General features: G+C 35.0%; 1 protein-coding gene across 1 annotated transcript; it reads left to right on the top strand.

The window, feature by feature from the left end:
• Positions 1 to 5,365: 5,365 nt before the first annotated feature.
• Positions 5,366 to 13,636, top strand: LOC127877687 (ubiA prenyltransferase domain-containing protein 1-like). Its single transcript, XM_052423808.1, has 3 exons — positions 5,366 to 5,384; positions 7,540 to 7,624; positions 12,660 to 13,636. The coding sequence occupies exons 2-3, from the start codon at positions 7,554 to 7,556 to the stop codon at positions 13,534 to 13,536; spliced, it is 948 nt and encodes a 315-aa protein (XP_052279768.1). The 5' UTR covers positions 5,366 to 5,384; positions 7,540 to 7,553; the 3' UTR covers positions 13,537 to 13,636.
• The last annotated feature ends 1,147 nt before the right edge of the window (positions 13,637 to 14,783 follow it).

Below are 14,783 nucleotides of genomic sequence, written 5' to 3'. Positions count from 1 at the left end.
CTTTATTTTACATAGAAAAGATGCAAACGTTATGGACTTCTGGTAGACGACGATCTTATGAGTACATGTACATCGAAACGTACATTAATTTTTAACAGTATTTAGTATTTCACTTGGCACCACTTGATGTGAAACAAAGATGCATATATATCAATAAACGTCCGATGTGAATCCCATGCTTAAAATGTTTTGAAAGGCGCTGACTTGCTAACACATTTCCAGCTAAATACTGAGTCTCCCATTATTTCATAAGAAGAAAACGGTTTACACCGTGAATGTTTAATTAACTTGATAATACTTGCATAACGTGCGTTAATTGTATGTACGTTTGATCTTTTTAAAACAGATTGGTTCATGACTTTAAATATTGGATGTTCTTGCTGTCCTGACAGACTGGCCATGTTGCCGTCCACTTCAGCCCCGGTTATAATCTGAAGAATGTTTGAAGAATATTTCATTTTTCTCGTTGCGCGATCCGATCGGGATAAAATGGTCGGAACTTTCCAAACAGGAGCAATTCAGCATGCGTTTGCCTCGCATCGTTTCAGTTACTAACACAGTACTGCGAAGTAGCCGAATTGCGGCGCCGTAGCTGATGATCGGTCATACTATTGTATCGTTGAAGACATCAAACGGCATCTCCCGAACGCTTTATATTTGGAGATGAGTTACCACAGGGCACGTGTTGTTGAGTTAGCTACAAATTTAGCGGTAGTATTAAAGTCTAAATGTTCTGTCAATACGAGTCCGAGATACCTGTAATGGTCTGTGTATTCATTACTAGACTTACAGCAAGTGAAGACGGCGTTTGAGCGTCCTGCGTTTGGGCAGCGAAAGTGCATACTTTTAGTTTTCTTAGTATTTATTGCCATGGTATTTCCCTTACACCATGTACTTAAAATGTAAAATAGTTTTTGAAGATCTTTTTCGCTTTCAGCAATAAAAACGAAGTAATCGGCATAGAAGATGTGGTTAATCAAGTTGTCGTCGATATCTATTCCGAAGGTACTGGCGTTGAGCCTGTGACTTACATCATTTATGTACAAGTTAAAGGCCAGCGTAGATAGCAAGCACCCTTGTTTCAGACCAGATTATACATAGAAAGTGTCAGTTGTTTAGTGATTTACTTTAACAGAATATTGCTTATTCTAATACAGGGACTTAAGCGATTTCATTTTGCCGTTTACTCCGTATGCCCTTAATTTTGACCATAATAAAGGACGTTCAATTTTGTTATATGCTTTACTAAAGTCCACTTATGCCGTAAACGTTGGTTTACGAGTACGCAAGCGGCTCTGTATTATTGACGTTAATGTAGATAATTGGTATATAGTACTACTTTTTGCGAAATCCGTTTTGGTGCTCTGATAAAATATTATTGTCCTCTGACCATTAAGTTAGACGCTTGTTTAGTGTGCTACAGTGTGCTTTAAAAACAGACGATGGAACTGCTATTCTTTTATAATTTGTTGCATTTCGTCGGTCTGTATTAAGGTTTTTAAAGATTGTGGTTATCGTTCCATAGTTCCAATGCATCGAGGTATTTTCCCCGTTTCAAAGCATACACGGATCAATCTATGTAAAAACTCGATGCACGTTTCTACCATAATACTTCCGCCGGAAGTCCGTCAACCACAAGCTTTATTTTTGTTCAATCGGGAATCCTCGGACAATTCCGCCATAACGGCCATCGTCGGTGTGGTGTAGCCCACTGTCCGAAGCGTTCAGATTGATTTTTGTTTAGAGACTGTACGGCATGTTTAACAGGGTGCTATATCACGTGACTTTGTGGGAACCGGTAAGTGGTGCTTTTTTCGGCGTTAGCTGTATACGACAGCTTTTCACCTTAGCCTGACCTTTGTTAGCGTCCAATAGAATTCAAATAAAACTTCCCGCGGCCAAGTACAGATGAATACACTTCATTGACTGCATTGGCTGATTTGAGAATACGACCAGAACATTGGAAACATGTCCGCGTCTTTGTAACACTGTTTTACTGCGTGTTCAGCATGAAACAATTTTATATATAATGAAAAGGCTTAATAGATAGAACAGTTTTACACTCAATCTCGACATCAATACAGTTTGTGCGTCAACCTTTTATTTTCAGAAGATTTTCAGCGCGAAAACTTTTGCACTTAAAGGCTATGTTCTCATATTTAGTACTAACTTACATATTCCTGTCAGCATGTTAACATGTTAAAGTATAGAGAGCTGTGGAAGCGAAGACTCACTTTAATGCATTGCATTTCAACTCGCGAGGTATATCGGGTCAATTTGCGACCACTGTGTGTGAATGTCAGAGTTTATATACAGGTCATCGCTGCGTCTCTACCCTATGTGCTGATCGAAGTTCGCGGCAAGGAAAATAATCGTTACATGATAAAGACGCTATAGCGTGAAATAGGTGAACTGGGATTTTCTTTACACCAGACAGATGTTAAATGAAGATATCCAGCGATATCATATGGTATGTAAATAATAGATTCTTAATGTGTTTTACAACAATACAATGATAAATATTATTTTTAATTAATTTAACAAGAATTATGCCATCATATTGACTAATGAATTAAGCATGAGCGCAATGATTCTCGATACTGTTAATAATCGAATCAAATAGCAACGCCAGAAAAACCACTAAAACAGGTTTGTTCGAAGAACGCGCGTATAAATATTTAAAATATGTACGGATACTTCGCGTGTGGCCGATTGACTCATATGTTTTAATTTCACTTCCATTCTTCTTTTGGTTTTCTGTTTTGTATCTATACGTTTATGACAGCAATATGTAATAATGTAAAATAAGCCGCGAAAACTCCGCGTATCATCCCGTACTGCGTTTGCTGCAGCTAAGAACTGCACAGAAAAAGACATTCGCTATCTTTGATCTCATTCATTGAAGTCTTTACCTTTCATTAACTGCAACCACAATCAACGCCGTATATCTTTTTTAAAGATATTTCTTGTTACGAATAACATTTTTAAACATTTTTTCTTAAGAATTTCAATTAGTGCGTAAAAGATATATTATTATGTTGCTCAATGCAACGTGACATAACCAGAATTACTTTATTTAATAAGCATGTGCTTGTTAAAAAAAATCCATGTGTATTTTATTAATTTATACGGTTATGCTTCACGCATCGTGAAATTTTGTCAACGATTTCATACGTATTCAGTGATGTATTCTTATACCTTAATATATCGGCACAGACTGCAAGAAAAACTGTCTTATGCGCTAACGATTTTTGGAAATGAATGTCAATAACTCGAGATATTTGCAAAAATAAAGCTCTTAACGGTGTGTTTACATTCTGTCCAGCCCGTTTGTAAACCCCTGAAAACACCGTTGATTCTGCACCCTGAGTACTGTAAAATGAAATATTATTAAAGTGGCAGTACTGTTAAATCAAATTACCAATAAAACCAGCTGTGTTTATATAATATTTTAGAAGCAAACATATAAAATAGTCATTCCATTAATAATTCCAATTTTTAAGAGTAGAAAGATACAAGTGAATGGAAAACATACAAGCATGTGTTTTTAAGTACGTCAGCATAATATCCTTTTGATAAAAATGAGTTAATTAAATTGAAAGGTTTAACATAAACAATTGTTTTAAGATATTTAAGTTTTCGAACACGCTTCAAAACATCTCCACAAAATGATGGATGGAAAACTCCATTAGTTAAAAGCCATTTTAAAGAAACATTATATTTTGAAATAAAATCACAATACTTTAAGTGAAGTTTAGCGATTTTACGTCGTAGTTTATGATACAAAAAACATTGTTTTAGCTTTTTCTTCGTTACTATACGGTTTAATATGATCATTAAAATCTTTAACAAATGAACATGCTCTGGCGTATCGTACCAACTGCGAAATATAAATGCCATAGGATGGAACTTTAGGGATGTTACCATCTAGGAACGGAAAATTCACAATTCCAAAGTTAAAGTCTTCCCGTTTGGCGTATAACCTTGCCTTAATCCTATTATTATTATTAATAGTTTGATGTAAGTCTAAACATACAGCATCTCATATTGTATTGGATTGACACGATCTATTTAAGTTCTTTAGGGTAGTTTAAGTATTGAAGATTGAAGTATTTCGCTGTAATTTAGTGCTTAGGCAGCTTAGATGCAGACCATGTTTTCAAAGTTCATAAATTTCACCTTGGCTTAATTGCTTGTTAAAAATACTAATAAACAGTTTCTGGCATGGTTATTTCTGGTTATACTTGATACATTTCAGCTTTATGTGCATTTACTATAGAACTAAAACTATATATTCAAAAATCTAAGATGTATTTTTGGTCATTATATCTATTCATTGGCAGAAAATATAAATTATGCTATCGAGACAGAAAAATAGTTGAGCATGATGTCTTGTAGCAGCTCTTGTGCAAGAGGGAATTCTAAGCTATAATAGCATACAAATAAGGCTGATGAACTGTCTACAATAAATTTATAATCACGCGCCAAAGAGATACGACCATGGCACTATCTGCTTAGACATTTGAATGTTATGAAACAGACAGTATTTAAATACGGATCGTTTTGTGAATGTTCTGTACAACGTCCTTGTGTGTGTTCAGCATGTCTTCTACAGTAGATGTATTGGTTGTTCTATATTTTCTAACGTAATTATTCCAGTTCTATTAATTTATTTTATCAGTCGGTGGGTATTTTCGTCACGATACTAAAAATAAGGGATTTCGTTTTAGACATAAATTGATAAGAAATAAAAATAGGTCAGTCTATTTTAAGTTCAATTGCATAAGTGCAAATATTTTAACATTTGTAAAAGAACTAGTTTATACATTTTCGTATTCTCTAAAGGTTTCGTCATGTGACCGTAGCTGCATTATGTCAGTAAGCAGAATTTGTCCCAGAATATTTATTAAATTACCGGTAACAGACTCATGAAAGTTTGGACAAATGTTGAATTTCGAATTCTAGCTTGAATTTCCAGCTATTTAGATTTGTTATTGCAAAGAGGTGTCTATTGTTGGTACAACCACTTACAAATGTTGCCCATAAGTCTATGAATATAAACCATCTCTACTATCGTGCAATCAGTTGCTAGTGGAACGCCGAATTATCATTGAAATGTCATAAAGTTGTCTTGACATTGCACTAGGGACAAGAACGCCTTCGACAGTTGACCCGTACCTACCTCACCTTGACGTAACGTTTTTGCGACGAATCGTTATAATACCACGTTGGTCTGCTTAGTAACTCGCTTCAGTTAAGAGAGACAAGCAGCAGGTTTCGTAACAACCTTCTTATTGTTGTTGCAGATACAACGCGTCACCCGCCGAGCCTTGCGCATGCAAAAAAACAACTTTGAATCGATGAACATTTAATATATTAGTTAGGTATGTTACTAGATTTTATAGAACTAACAAGAAATATCTTTAAAAAAAGATATACGGCGTTGATTGTGGTTGAAGTTGGTGAAAGGTAAAGAGTTCAATGAATGAGATCAAAGATAGCGAATGTCTTTTTCTGTGTAGTTCTTAGCTGCATCACACGCAGAACGGGATGTTACGCGGAGTTTTCGCGGCTTATTTTACATTATTACATATTGCTGGTCATAAACCTATACACACAAAACATAAAACCAAAAGAAGAATGGAAGTGAAATTAAAACATATGAGTCAATCGGCCATACGCGAAGTATCCGTTCATATTTTAAATATTTATACGCGCGTTCGTCGAACAAACCTGGTTAAGTGGTTTTTCGGGCATTGCTATTTGATTCGATTATCAACAGTGTCGAGAATCATCGCGCTCATGCTTAATACATTAGTCAATATGGTGGAATAATTCTTGTAAAATTTATCAAAAATGATTAATATTTATCATGGTATTGTTGAAAACACATTAAGAATCTATTATTGACATACCATAATTATATCGCTTAATATCTTCATTTAATATATTTCTGGTCTAAAGAAAATTCCAGTTCACCTAGTTCACGCGATAGCGTCTATATCATATAACGATTATTTTACTGGCCGCGAACTGACCCTGATACTTTGCGGGTTGGAATGCAAGGCATTAAAGCGGATATATACGATTTTTTATATGTGTTTAATTGTAATATATTTATAAAATATGTTACAATAACACAAAATAGGCAAGAAAAATTATACATTAAAGCCGAATTTCATAAAATGCAGCAAAGGCAAATTAGCGCCCCGAGCCGATAGTGACGTACATATTTTCCTACAATAACCGAAGCATTCGTCTTTGCAGTAGGATCGGAGATAGTGTTCGTGTGTCGTATGAATAGATATCGTTGCAAGAATTCAAATAAACCGTTAAACTAAGTTTAGATGCACATCGTACATGTATGGTATACATGCTGGCGAATTCGGCTGTACAGCCGTTTTCAATTTCAGAATTAAATATCTGGCTTATTTCGCATTTTTCGACACATGTTCTTCTTAACTTTTATTTTAATTTATATTGAAATATATATTTAATAAGATTTTTACACAGTTTATATAAATTCATAAATATTTGACAAAATCGTATATACCCGCTTTAAAGTGAGGCCACGCTTCCACTGCTGGGACGACGGCTTGTTTAAAACTTTATACTTTTACATGTTAAATATTCAATTTCGAAAACAATTTAAAATGGTTTGGCCAAAACAAATATCAGGAAAGGGAAAAACGATACTTTTATGAATATACTAGTACACAGACAGGAATATGGAAGTAATTACTAAATATGAGAACATAGCCTTTAAGTACAAACGCTCTGGCAATGGCAATCCTCTGAAAATAAAAGGTGCACGCACAACGGTATTGATGTCAAGAGTTGAGTGTAAAACTGTTCTATCTATCAAGCCTTTTCATTAGAGATAAAATTGTTTCATGCTGAACACGCAGTAAAACAGAGTTACAAAGATGCGTTCATGTTTCCAATGTTCTGGGGGTATACTCAAATCAGCCAATTGAATAAATGAAGTGTATTCATTTGTGTCTAGCCGCGGGAAAGGTAAGGTAAGGTAAAAAGTGACGTTAAACAGCTACGCCGAAAAAACTGAAGTCTTCAAGGGAATCCACTGCGGGTGACTCTCACCCCGGTCACGAAGCTCCATCTGCTTACCGAGGTCCAGTTTGCATAGCTCCCTGGAGCGTTTTGCCTGCATTGTGGTTGCCATGGTTACCACAATATCTAGCTGCGAGTGCAATCACTTGTACGTCTTCGAGTGAGACTGAGACCGTATCGGGAATTAATATGCTCTCTGGTGACCATAGTTACCAGACTACCTAGATGTGAATGGAATTACATGTCGGTCTTCGATAGAGATCTAAATTAGGAACTCGAAGCAAAGCAATAAATGGAAACACAAACCTAAGTTATCTTATCAGTTGTCTTATAAATACGAGATTCACAGTCGGAATTGGATTGATATTTATAGCATTTCGTAAACGCGCGGTGTAGAATAATCGCGTACATTTAACACATATCGACACATTTCAATCAAGTACTGTAGGGATATTCGTTCTCTTACAGTCGTCGCATATGTCATGATGCAACAAGCAAAATCAACGGAAGACCCGACATGCCATCTCGACCAGTTGAAAGAACATTTTAGCAGGTAAGATTCTCCAATATGTTGTTTGTGTTATAAACTTAAAGGCATGTCGTGTTAACGTTATTAACGGCTGTTTATTGTAGCAGTTATCAATTCGGATAGAATTGATTCGGATACTTTTGTAAACAACCCTTCAAAAGTTGTTTTCGTAGCTATTGTGCGAGATTTTATCAAGTATAGTTTGCTTAAATATGAGATGGAAAGCTTAAGCAATTACAATCCGACACTGGCGTAAAGATACACAAAATTGCAAACTGTTAACTGTATTAAATTTTTAAGGGCAATCTAAATAGCCACTGAGGCATTCATGTGTAGGTTGCTTAAGGACATATCACTTTCTGAAATGGTCAGAAATGGTTGGGGTAATGTAAAACAATAATTCCTTATATTAACATTCTTTTAATGTTTGGAACAATGTGCACAATTCAAATAATACATACTTCAGTGATACATGAACTAGTTTTAATGAAATATTTCAAAAATAGTAAATAATCACACGTTTTCACGTTATAAACCCACTTTTTTACTTGGGCGTTGTAAGTCCTTTATTTCTTATTTTGTTATTCCCTGCCATAGGCAGAGGGATATTGTTTTGGCGTTGTCCGTCGGTCCTTCTGTCTTTCCGTCCGGAGCCATATCTTGGAAGTGCTTTGGCGGATTTCATTGAAACTCGGTATGAGTATGTATATGAATAAGAGGATGATGCACGCCAAATGGCATTGTACACCATAAGTTAATAACAGAGTAATGGCCCTTTGTATCTTGAATAAATGCTTTTTTGTGTGTCCAGAGCCATATATTGGAAGTGTTTTGGCGGATTTCATTGAAACTTGGTATGAGTATATATATGGATAAGAGCATGATGCACGCCAAATGGCATTGTACACCATCTGTTAATAACGGAGATATGGCCCTTTGTATCTTGAGAAAATCCTTTTTTGAGTGTCAAATATAATACTTTTGTGTCCAGAAGCATATTGGCGGGGGATATCAATTCAACGAATTTGCTTGTTCATAAATTCAATGACACCAGCTGGAACCTACACTACTGAAGAAGATAATGCGTAGTGAATTGTATATATTTTATATATAAAATGATAAATCTACTTGCCTTATTTATAGAGTGTATATCGTTATGTCACCTATTTTCGCGATGTACTTTCGATTTCACATCGCAAAATTTTATTACAGAATATACTGAAAATATGAACTTTTTTCAAGTAATGTAATATACCAGTCGTGATATTTTAATCAATATAAACTAATAATTGTAAAAAAATACGGTATTTTAGAACTTTTTTTTTTTCGTCATTCGTGATTGACCGTCCCTTTAACTTATAAATAAAATGTGTGATAAGCGTCATTATAGTTTAGTAAAGTGCCAATAATGAGAAACAATACAATTTAGACTAGTGTTCTTTTCAGTTAGACTGGCAATTGACATATTCCTATCAATCCTCCTTAGATTGTTCGATCATATTTGTATAGCCATGTAGTGATCAGATTATGTACTTTTGGGGTCTGAAAGGGGCCTTTTCACGTTTTGGTAAATTGACAAAATTAAGAAAAGTTGTTTCAGATTCGCAAATTTTTTTTTTTATATTATGTTATGATATTTGTGAGGAAACAGTAAAACTGATCATTTACGATGCTCTAAAATAGCCAATAAATGCATTTTTTGGATGATAACTCAAGAATGCTTAGGCCTAGGATCATGAAACTTCATAGGTACATTGATAATGACTGGCAGATGACTCCTATTGATCTTCAGGTCACTAGGTCAAAGGTCAAGGTCACAGTGACTCGAAACAGTAAAATGGTTTCCGGATGATAACTCAAGAATGCTAATGCCTAGGATCATGTACTTCTTAGGTACATTGATCATGACTGGCAGAGGGTCACTAGGTCAAAGGTCAAGGTCACAGTGAATCGAAACAGTAAAATGGTTTCCTGATGATATAACTCAAGAACTTTTAGGCCTAGGATCATGAAACTTCATACGTACATTTATCATGACTGGCAGATGACCCCTATTGATTTTCAGGTCACTAGGTCAAAGGTCAAGGTCACAGTGACAAAAAATATATTCACACAATGGCTGCCACTACAACAGACAGTCCATATGGGGGGCATGCATGTTTTACAAACAGCCCTTGTTCTTTTTTCTTTTAAATTTTATTCTCTATTTTTTACTGAGGCTTTTTATTACCTATGTTTACAATTATCAATATCAAGCAATTTATGACAAACTTCAAAACATGCAAAAAATCTGTGAAAAGGCCCCTTTAAGTTTAAGATGACAGATGGCTATTAGGTATTTAACATGGTATCAAACTAATTAATGCAGGAAGCCAGGAGTCTTTGTTTCGCAAATTAATTCACTTCATGAAAGTTGGTTACTCGTAAACAAACATTTAGTATATTCTACAGTCAACACATATATAATATTGCTCTTGATGAGAACATGATGCTAGTGCTTGTGCGTGCGTTTGTCGCGGAAGGTCTATATACATATAAATATTGATAGATCGTTCTCTGGCGATTTCACCAAAATGACCAAGTAAAATACTTATTTTATTGGATCACAACTCAATTTTCTTTCACATTATTTATAATTGCTATAATTTACATGTTACAACATACAGTTACAGCAAGTAACTGATTTGATTTAAAGATATGTATTCTAAAACAATTGGATAATTAATATAATAAAGGTCGTAGAAGATATATTTATTTCCATTCGATTATTCAGGAAAACACGTATACTGCACGATACACATTATCTTATAAAATTACTGAGAGTTCCTTCGGAACACGCACACTTTTTATGCACCCGGTAGGGTGGCATATAGAAGTTGAACTGTCAGTCCGTCCGTCTGTCAGTCCGTCCGTCTGTCAGTCCGTCCGTCTGTCCGAAAACTTTAACATTGGCCATAGCTTTTGTAATATTGAAGATAGCAACTTGATATTTGGCATACATGTGTATCTCATGGAGCTGCACATTTTTAGGGGTGAAAGTCAAGGTTAAGGTCATCCTTCATGGTCAAAGGTCGAAAAAACAAATCCAAGGGAAGTAACAAGCTTTAAAGTGAGATAATTTCTATTTATCATTTGGCAGGTACAGATCATTTTTACAAGGGAAGTAATATTTAGAAAGGGATATAATAAGAAACAAAAATATATCAAAGCGGTGCAGAAGGGGGCATTGTGTTCCTGACAAACACATCTCTTGTTGTTTTTTTAAAATATATTAACTAAGAATTTGAAACATAAAAATTTACACAATCAAAAAGTTACTTCAACAGTAAAACGTCAAATTAAGCACAAATAATTTTGGTGTTGTCCGTATTTCTGTCCGTCCAAAACTTTTAGTCATGGCGGGGGATATTAACTCAACGAATTTTCTGTCGACTGAACATTTAAATGTCTGTTGAGGCAATGATTGAATCCGAGCCTCCAATTAGTCAGTCAGTCAATTCGTTTCATCAAGAGAGTCAACTTTGACAGAACTCGATAGCGGGAACGTGAAAATGTTTGATTGTCAGTTAAACAAAATATATTACAATAAACATGGTTATTGATTGGTCTTTGGTTTAATATAAACTCAATGGTGTTTGGAACCATTCTTATTTGTTAAGGCCCTACTTTTTTGTTGCATATATTTGGCTACATTTGATAAATATCGTTACTGTTTTTAATCCGTTAAAAAATGGAGTACTGTTACGCGTTGAACACATTTGACTGCGTTTTATGCTCCCGATTGGATGGCATATAGCAGTCGCACTGTCCGCCATCTGTTTGTCAGTCCATCAGGCATTCCGTTTGGTGGAGTTTTTTTACGCAACACTTTCAGATATATGAGCTGAATTCTGGTATGCCTAGCTACATGACATGCAGATAGATCCATTGATTTTTGGCGAAGTATAAATGGGCATTGGAATTGGAAATTTTCTCTAGTATAACCGTTTTCTAGAGAGTTCTCTACGCAACGCTGTCTGATATTGAGGTTATTTTTGGTATGCGAGTCTACCTATATAACTTAGAGATGAAGTGTGAGCTTCGTTCCAGTCCATTGATTTTTGGCGAAGTAATGTTCATTGGACTTTTTTCACTATAAAAGCTGCTGTGCGGCTTCATAGCGAAGTATTGGGTATTACAAAACAGGTCTTGTTCTATTATATCAATGTCATGGCTGATACATTTCCGTAATATATTCAGATACTGTAATTTAGCATAAGGCACCAGAAGCTTATTACATGTAATGACAAATACTGCTTTATAAAAGCTCAAGAGAATACGATAGTCGCTTATTTACATGTATGTTTTTTCGTATGTGTTTTTCCAATTTCATATGTGTTTTTTCTACTAACAATCGACTATTATTTACCTTAACCAATTTATAAAAAATTGTGACGAAACTTCGACACAAATGTAAGTAGGACGTAATAGTATTGTGACGAAATCTCCTTTATTCTACTGATACATATTTTTGCAGTCATAAAAATAACATTGCAGTTAGAACAATAAAACTATTCAGCAACCCTGCGGTTTGATGGCTTTTACTAAAATCTTGAGTAATTTCATCCGTACCTCCATACCTCAAAGAGAGCCCGCTCATATTGCATTTTTAGAGTGCTTTTTGTTTAGTCCCAGAGTTCTTTAAACAAAAATAAACTGCAACAAGTTTATTTTGTCATGAAAGGGTTTTGTATTAACTGTGCATGTACTTTATACTAGAAGCTCCATATTACAGCCTTTTTTCATGAAGCAAAATGTTGGAAAAAGACAAAGGGCTTGTATAATGAACATTTAAGTGGTTATTTTGATTAAACATTTTTAAGTGCCTTGTCTTATGGTGTTAACATTCTTATAAAAATTCACAATTTATGAAATGAAATCTAACTTTTATATAGATTTGTTGGCAAATTACTTTTTGAATACATTTAAACGCTTGTCCTCGAAAAGTTTTCATTTTGTTACAGTGTGTTACACTTGTTGGGTTAGTAATGCTGTTCAGTGAATATCATATCTATTTCAGGTATTTGATTGCTCTTCGACCATGGTCTTTCACCGCTAGTTTTACACCAGTCGCCCTTGGAAGTGTTCTGGCATTTAAAGCGTTTGGAAGTTTCTCCATCGTCATTTTTCTGATAACATTATTGACTGCGCTTTCTGTGCATGCAGCTGGAAACTTGGTCAACACTTATGTTGATTACCAAAGAGGTATAGACAACAAATCCAGTGATGACAGGACACTCGTTGACAAGATACTGAATCCAGAAGAAATCCAATGGCTGGCAATGGTGTTATACTCAGTGGGAATTGTTGGATTTCTATGTCTGAGTTTTATATCCGATGCACCAATGGAACATCTTGCATTAATATTTTTCTGTGGATTGTCAGGAAGCTTTTTATACACTGGAGGACTTGGCTTCAAGTACATGGCATTGGGTGATGTCATTGTGTTTCTAACATTTGGACCAGTGTCAGTCATGTTTGCATTCCTGGGGCAGGCGGGGAGAATCTCATTTACCTCTCTTCTGTATGCAATACCTCTGGTCCTGCATATAATAGGTATACTTCATGCTAACAATACGCGTGACATGGATTCGGACAAGAAAGCAAACATTTTTACTGTTGCGATTCTTCTGGGATGGACAGGCTCCTACCTGGTTTTCACAATATTGATATTCCTGCCGTACCTCATGTTGTTCCAGTGTGTGTTACATGTCTCATGGTGGATGATTCTTCCAGTGCTTACAGTACAAGAAGCATTCAACATTGAAAGGCAGTTTAGAGCTAGGCAGCTCAACAAGATACCACATAAAGTAGCTAAACTGAACTTTCAGATGGGCATTCTCTATGTGCTTGCAGTGTTCCTTACTGACACTAAATTGCTTCCCACATTATTGTAGGCATATATTGGCGAAATTGATGGGTGATTGATTATAATGCCATGTTGAATTGAAATACAGCTGTTATTAAGTTAATCTTGTAATAAATAATATAACAGTATTCATTCATATGTATGTTTTTAAATTGTTTCATGAGTATAGATATTAGATGGATGGAATGTATCATTAGTCTATTTGTTTGTTCATTTGAGGACAACATGCTCATAGTGAAGTTTGTTATCAATTTTTGCATTTCAGCATCATCTCCTAAAACACTTGGCAGATTTCGACACAGCATTAAAGGGCTATTTAGAGATTAACAAAAATAATTCCCATTTAGTCAAATTTGCATTTTGATTTAGATAGACATACATTGAAAAAAATCTTTTAAAACTCTATGGTCAACATGCATGATAGTTGGTATTTAAATTTTGCAGCAGTTCACCATAAAACAAACTATTTTAATCAGGAGACGGTCAAAGTCACGGAGTCATACTGTTTTACATACACATATTAAATATAAATATCGGTACATATGCACAATTTAGGCGCAGAGGTATTGCGTTTGTTAAGTGACATTTTTTGTGGTCCCCTACAATATAAAGAAGTGAAACTCTAGCTGCTGGAGCAGTATTGAATTCTTATTATTAACAGTTAGTTGGGCCTTTATCTAAGGCAAGTGACCGATTGTCAAAACAGTGCAAAACAGCACAATACAAAACAACATAAACACATATAAGAATAAAGCTGGGGTCACCGCCTTGGAACGGCCAATGCAAAGCATTGGGGGTTTAAACCGGGTTTAGAGCGCTCAACCACACACTTGGCCCAGCAATATTCACGATACATTTAAGTGTTAATAAATTTTAACCTCATAGCATTATAACTCAAATTAAACAATAATAAAAGGGAAATAAAACATATTCAATTTTTTAATTACTATTTAATTACTTAAAGGTAGGAACCCTACAAAGACAGTATGTATATTTCCTAGTTACAGAAACTAACCTCTTTATGTAGTTTACATGGTTAATATGGGCTTGAATTAAATATATTTTTACCAATCTCCCAAATCTCAGGACTCTGAGTTTCATTTTTGGTATCAAACATTGGATAATTCTTTTCTACTCTCTATTTTCCAAATACATCAATTGATACAACCACCTGGGGTAAATAGAACAGCTGAGCTTCTCAGATGTGTCTCTGGATTTCGTAAACCGTATGTAACGGTGTGGTTAAGTACACTTTGTATAAAAAGAAACGTTAGA

The sequence above is a fragment of the Dreissena polymorpha genome, chromosome 4, assembly GCF_020536995.1.
Source record: "Dreissena polymorpha isolate Duluth1 chromosome 4, UMN_Dpol_1.0, whole genome shotgun sequence".
Taxonomy (NCBI): Eukaryota; Metazoa; Mollusca; class Bivalvia; order Myida; family Dreissenidae; genus Dreissena; species Dreissena polymorpha.
This window is presented reverse-complemented; position numbering and strand designations above follow the sequence as displayed.

Bases quoted from the DNA above. Each gene is read 5' to 3' on its own strand.
- LOC127877687 (XM_052423808.1), top strand. From the start codon at position 7,554: ATGATGCAACAAGCAAAATCAACGGAAGACCCGACATGCCATCTCGAC. The intron at 7,625-12,659 runs GTAAGATTCTCC...TATCTATTTCAG, and splicing joins TTGAAAGAACATTTTAGCAG to GTATTTGATTGCTCTTCGAC.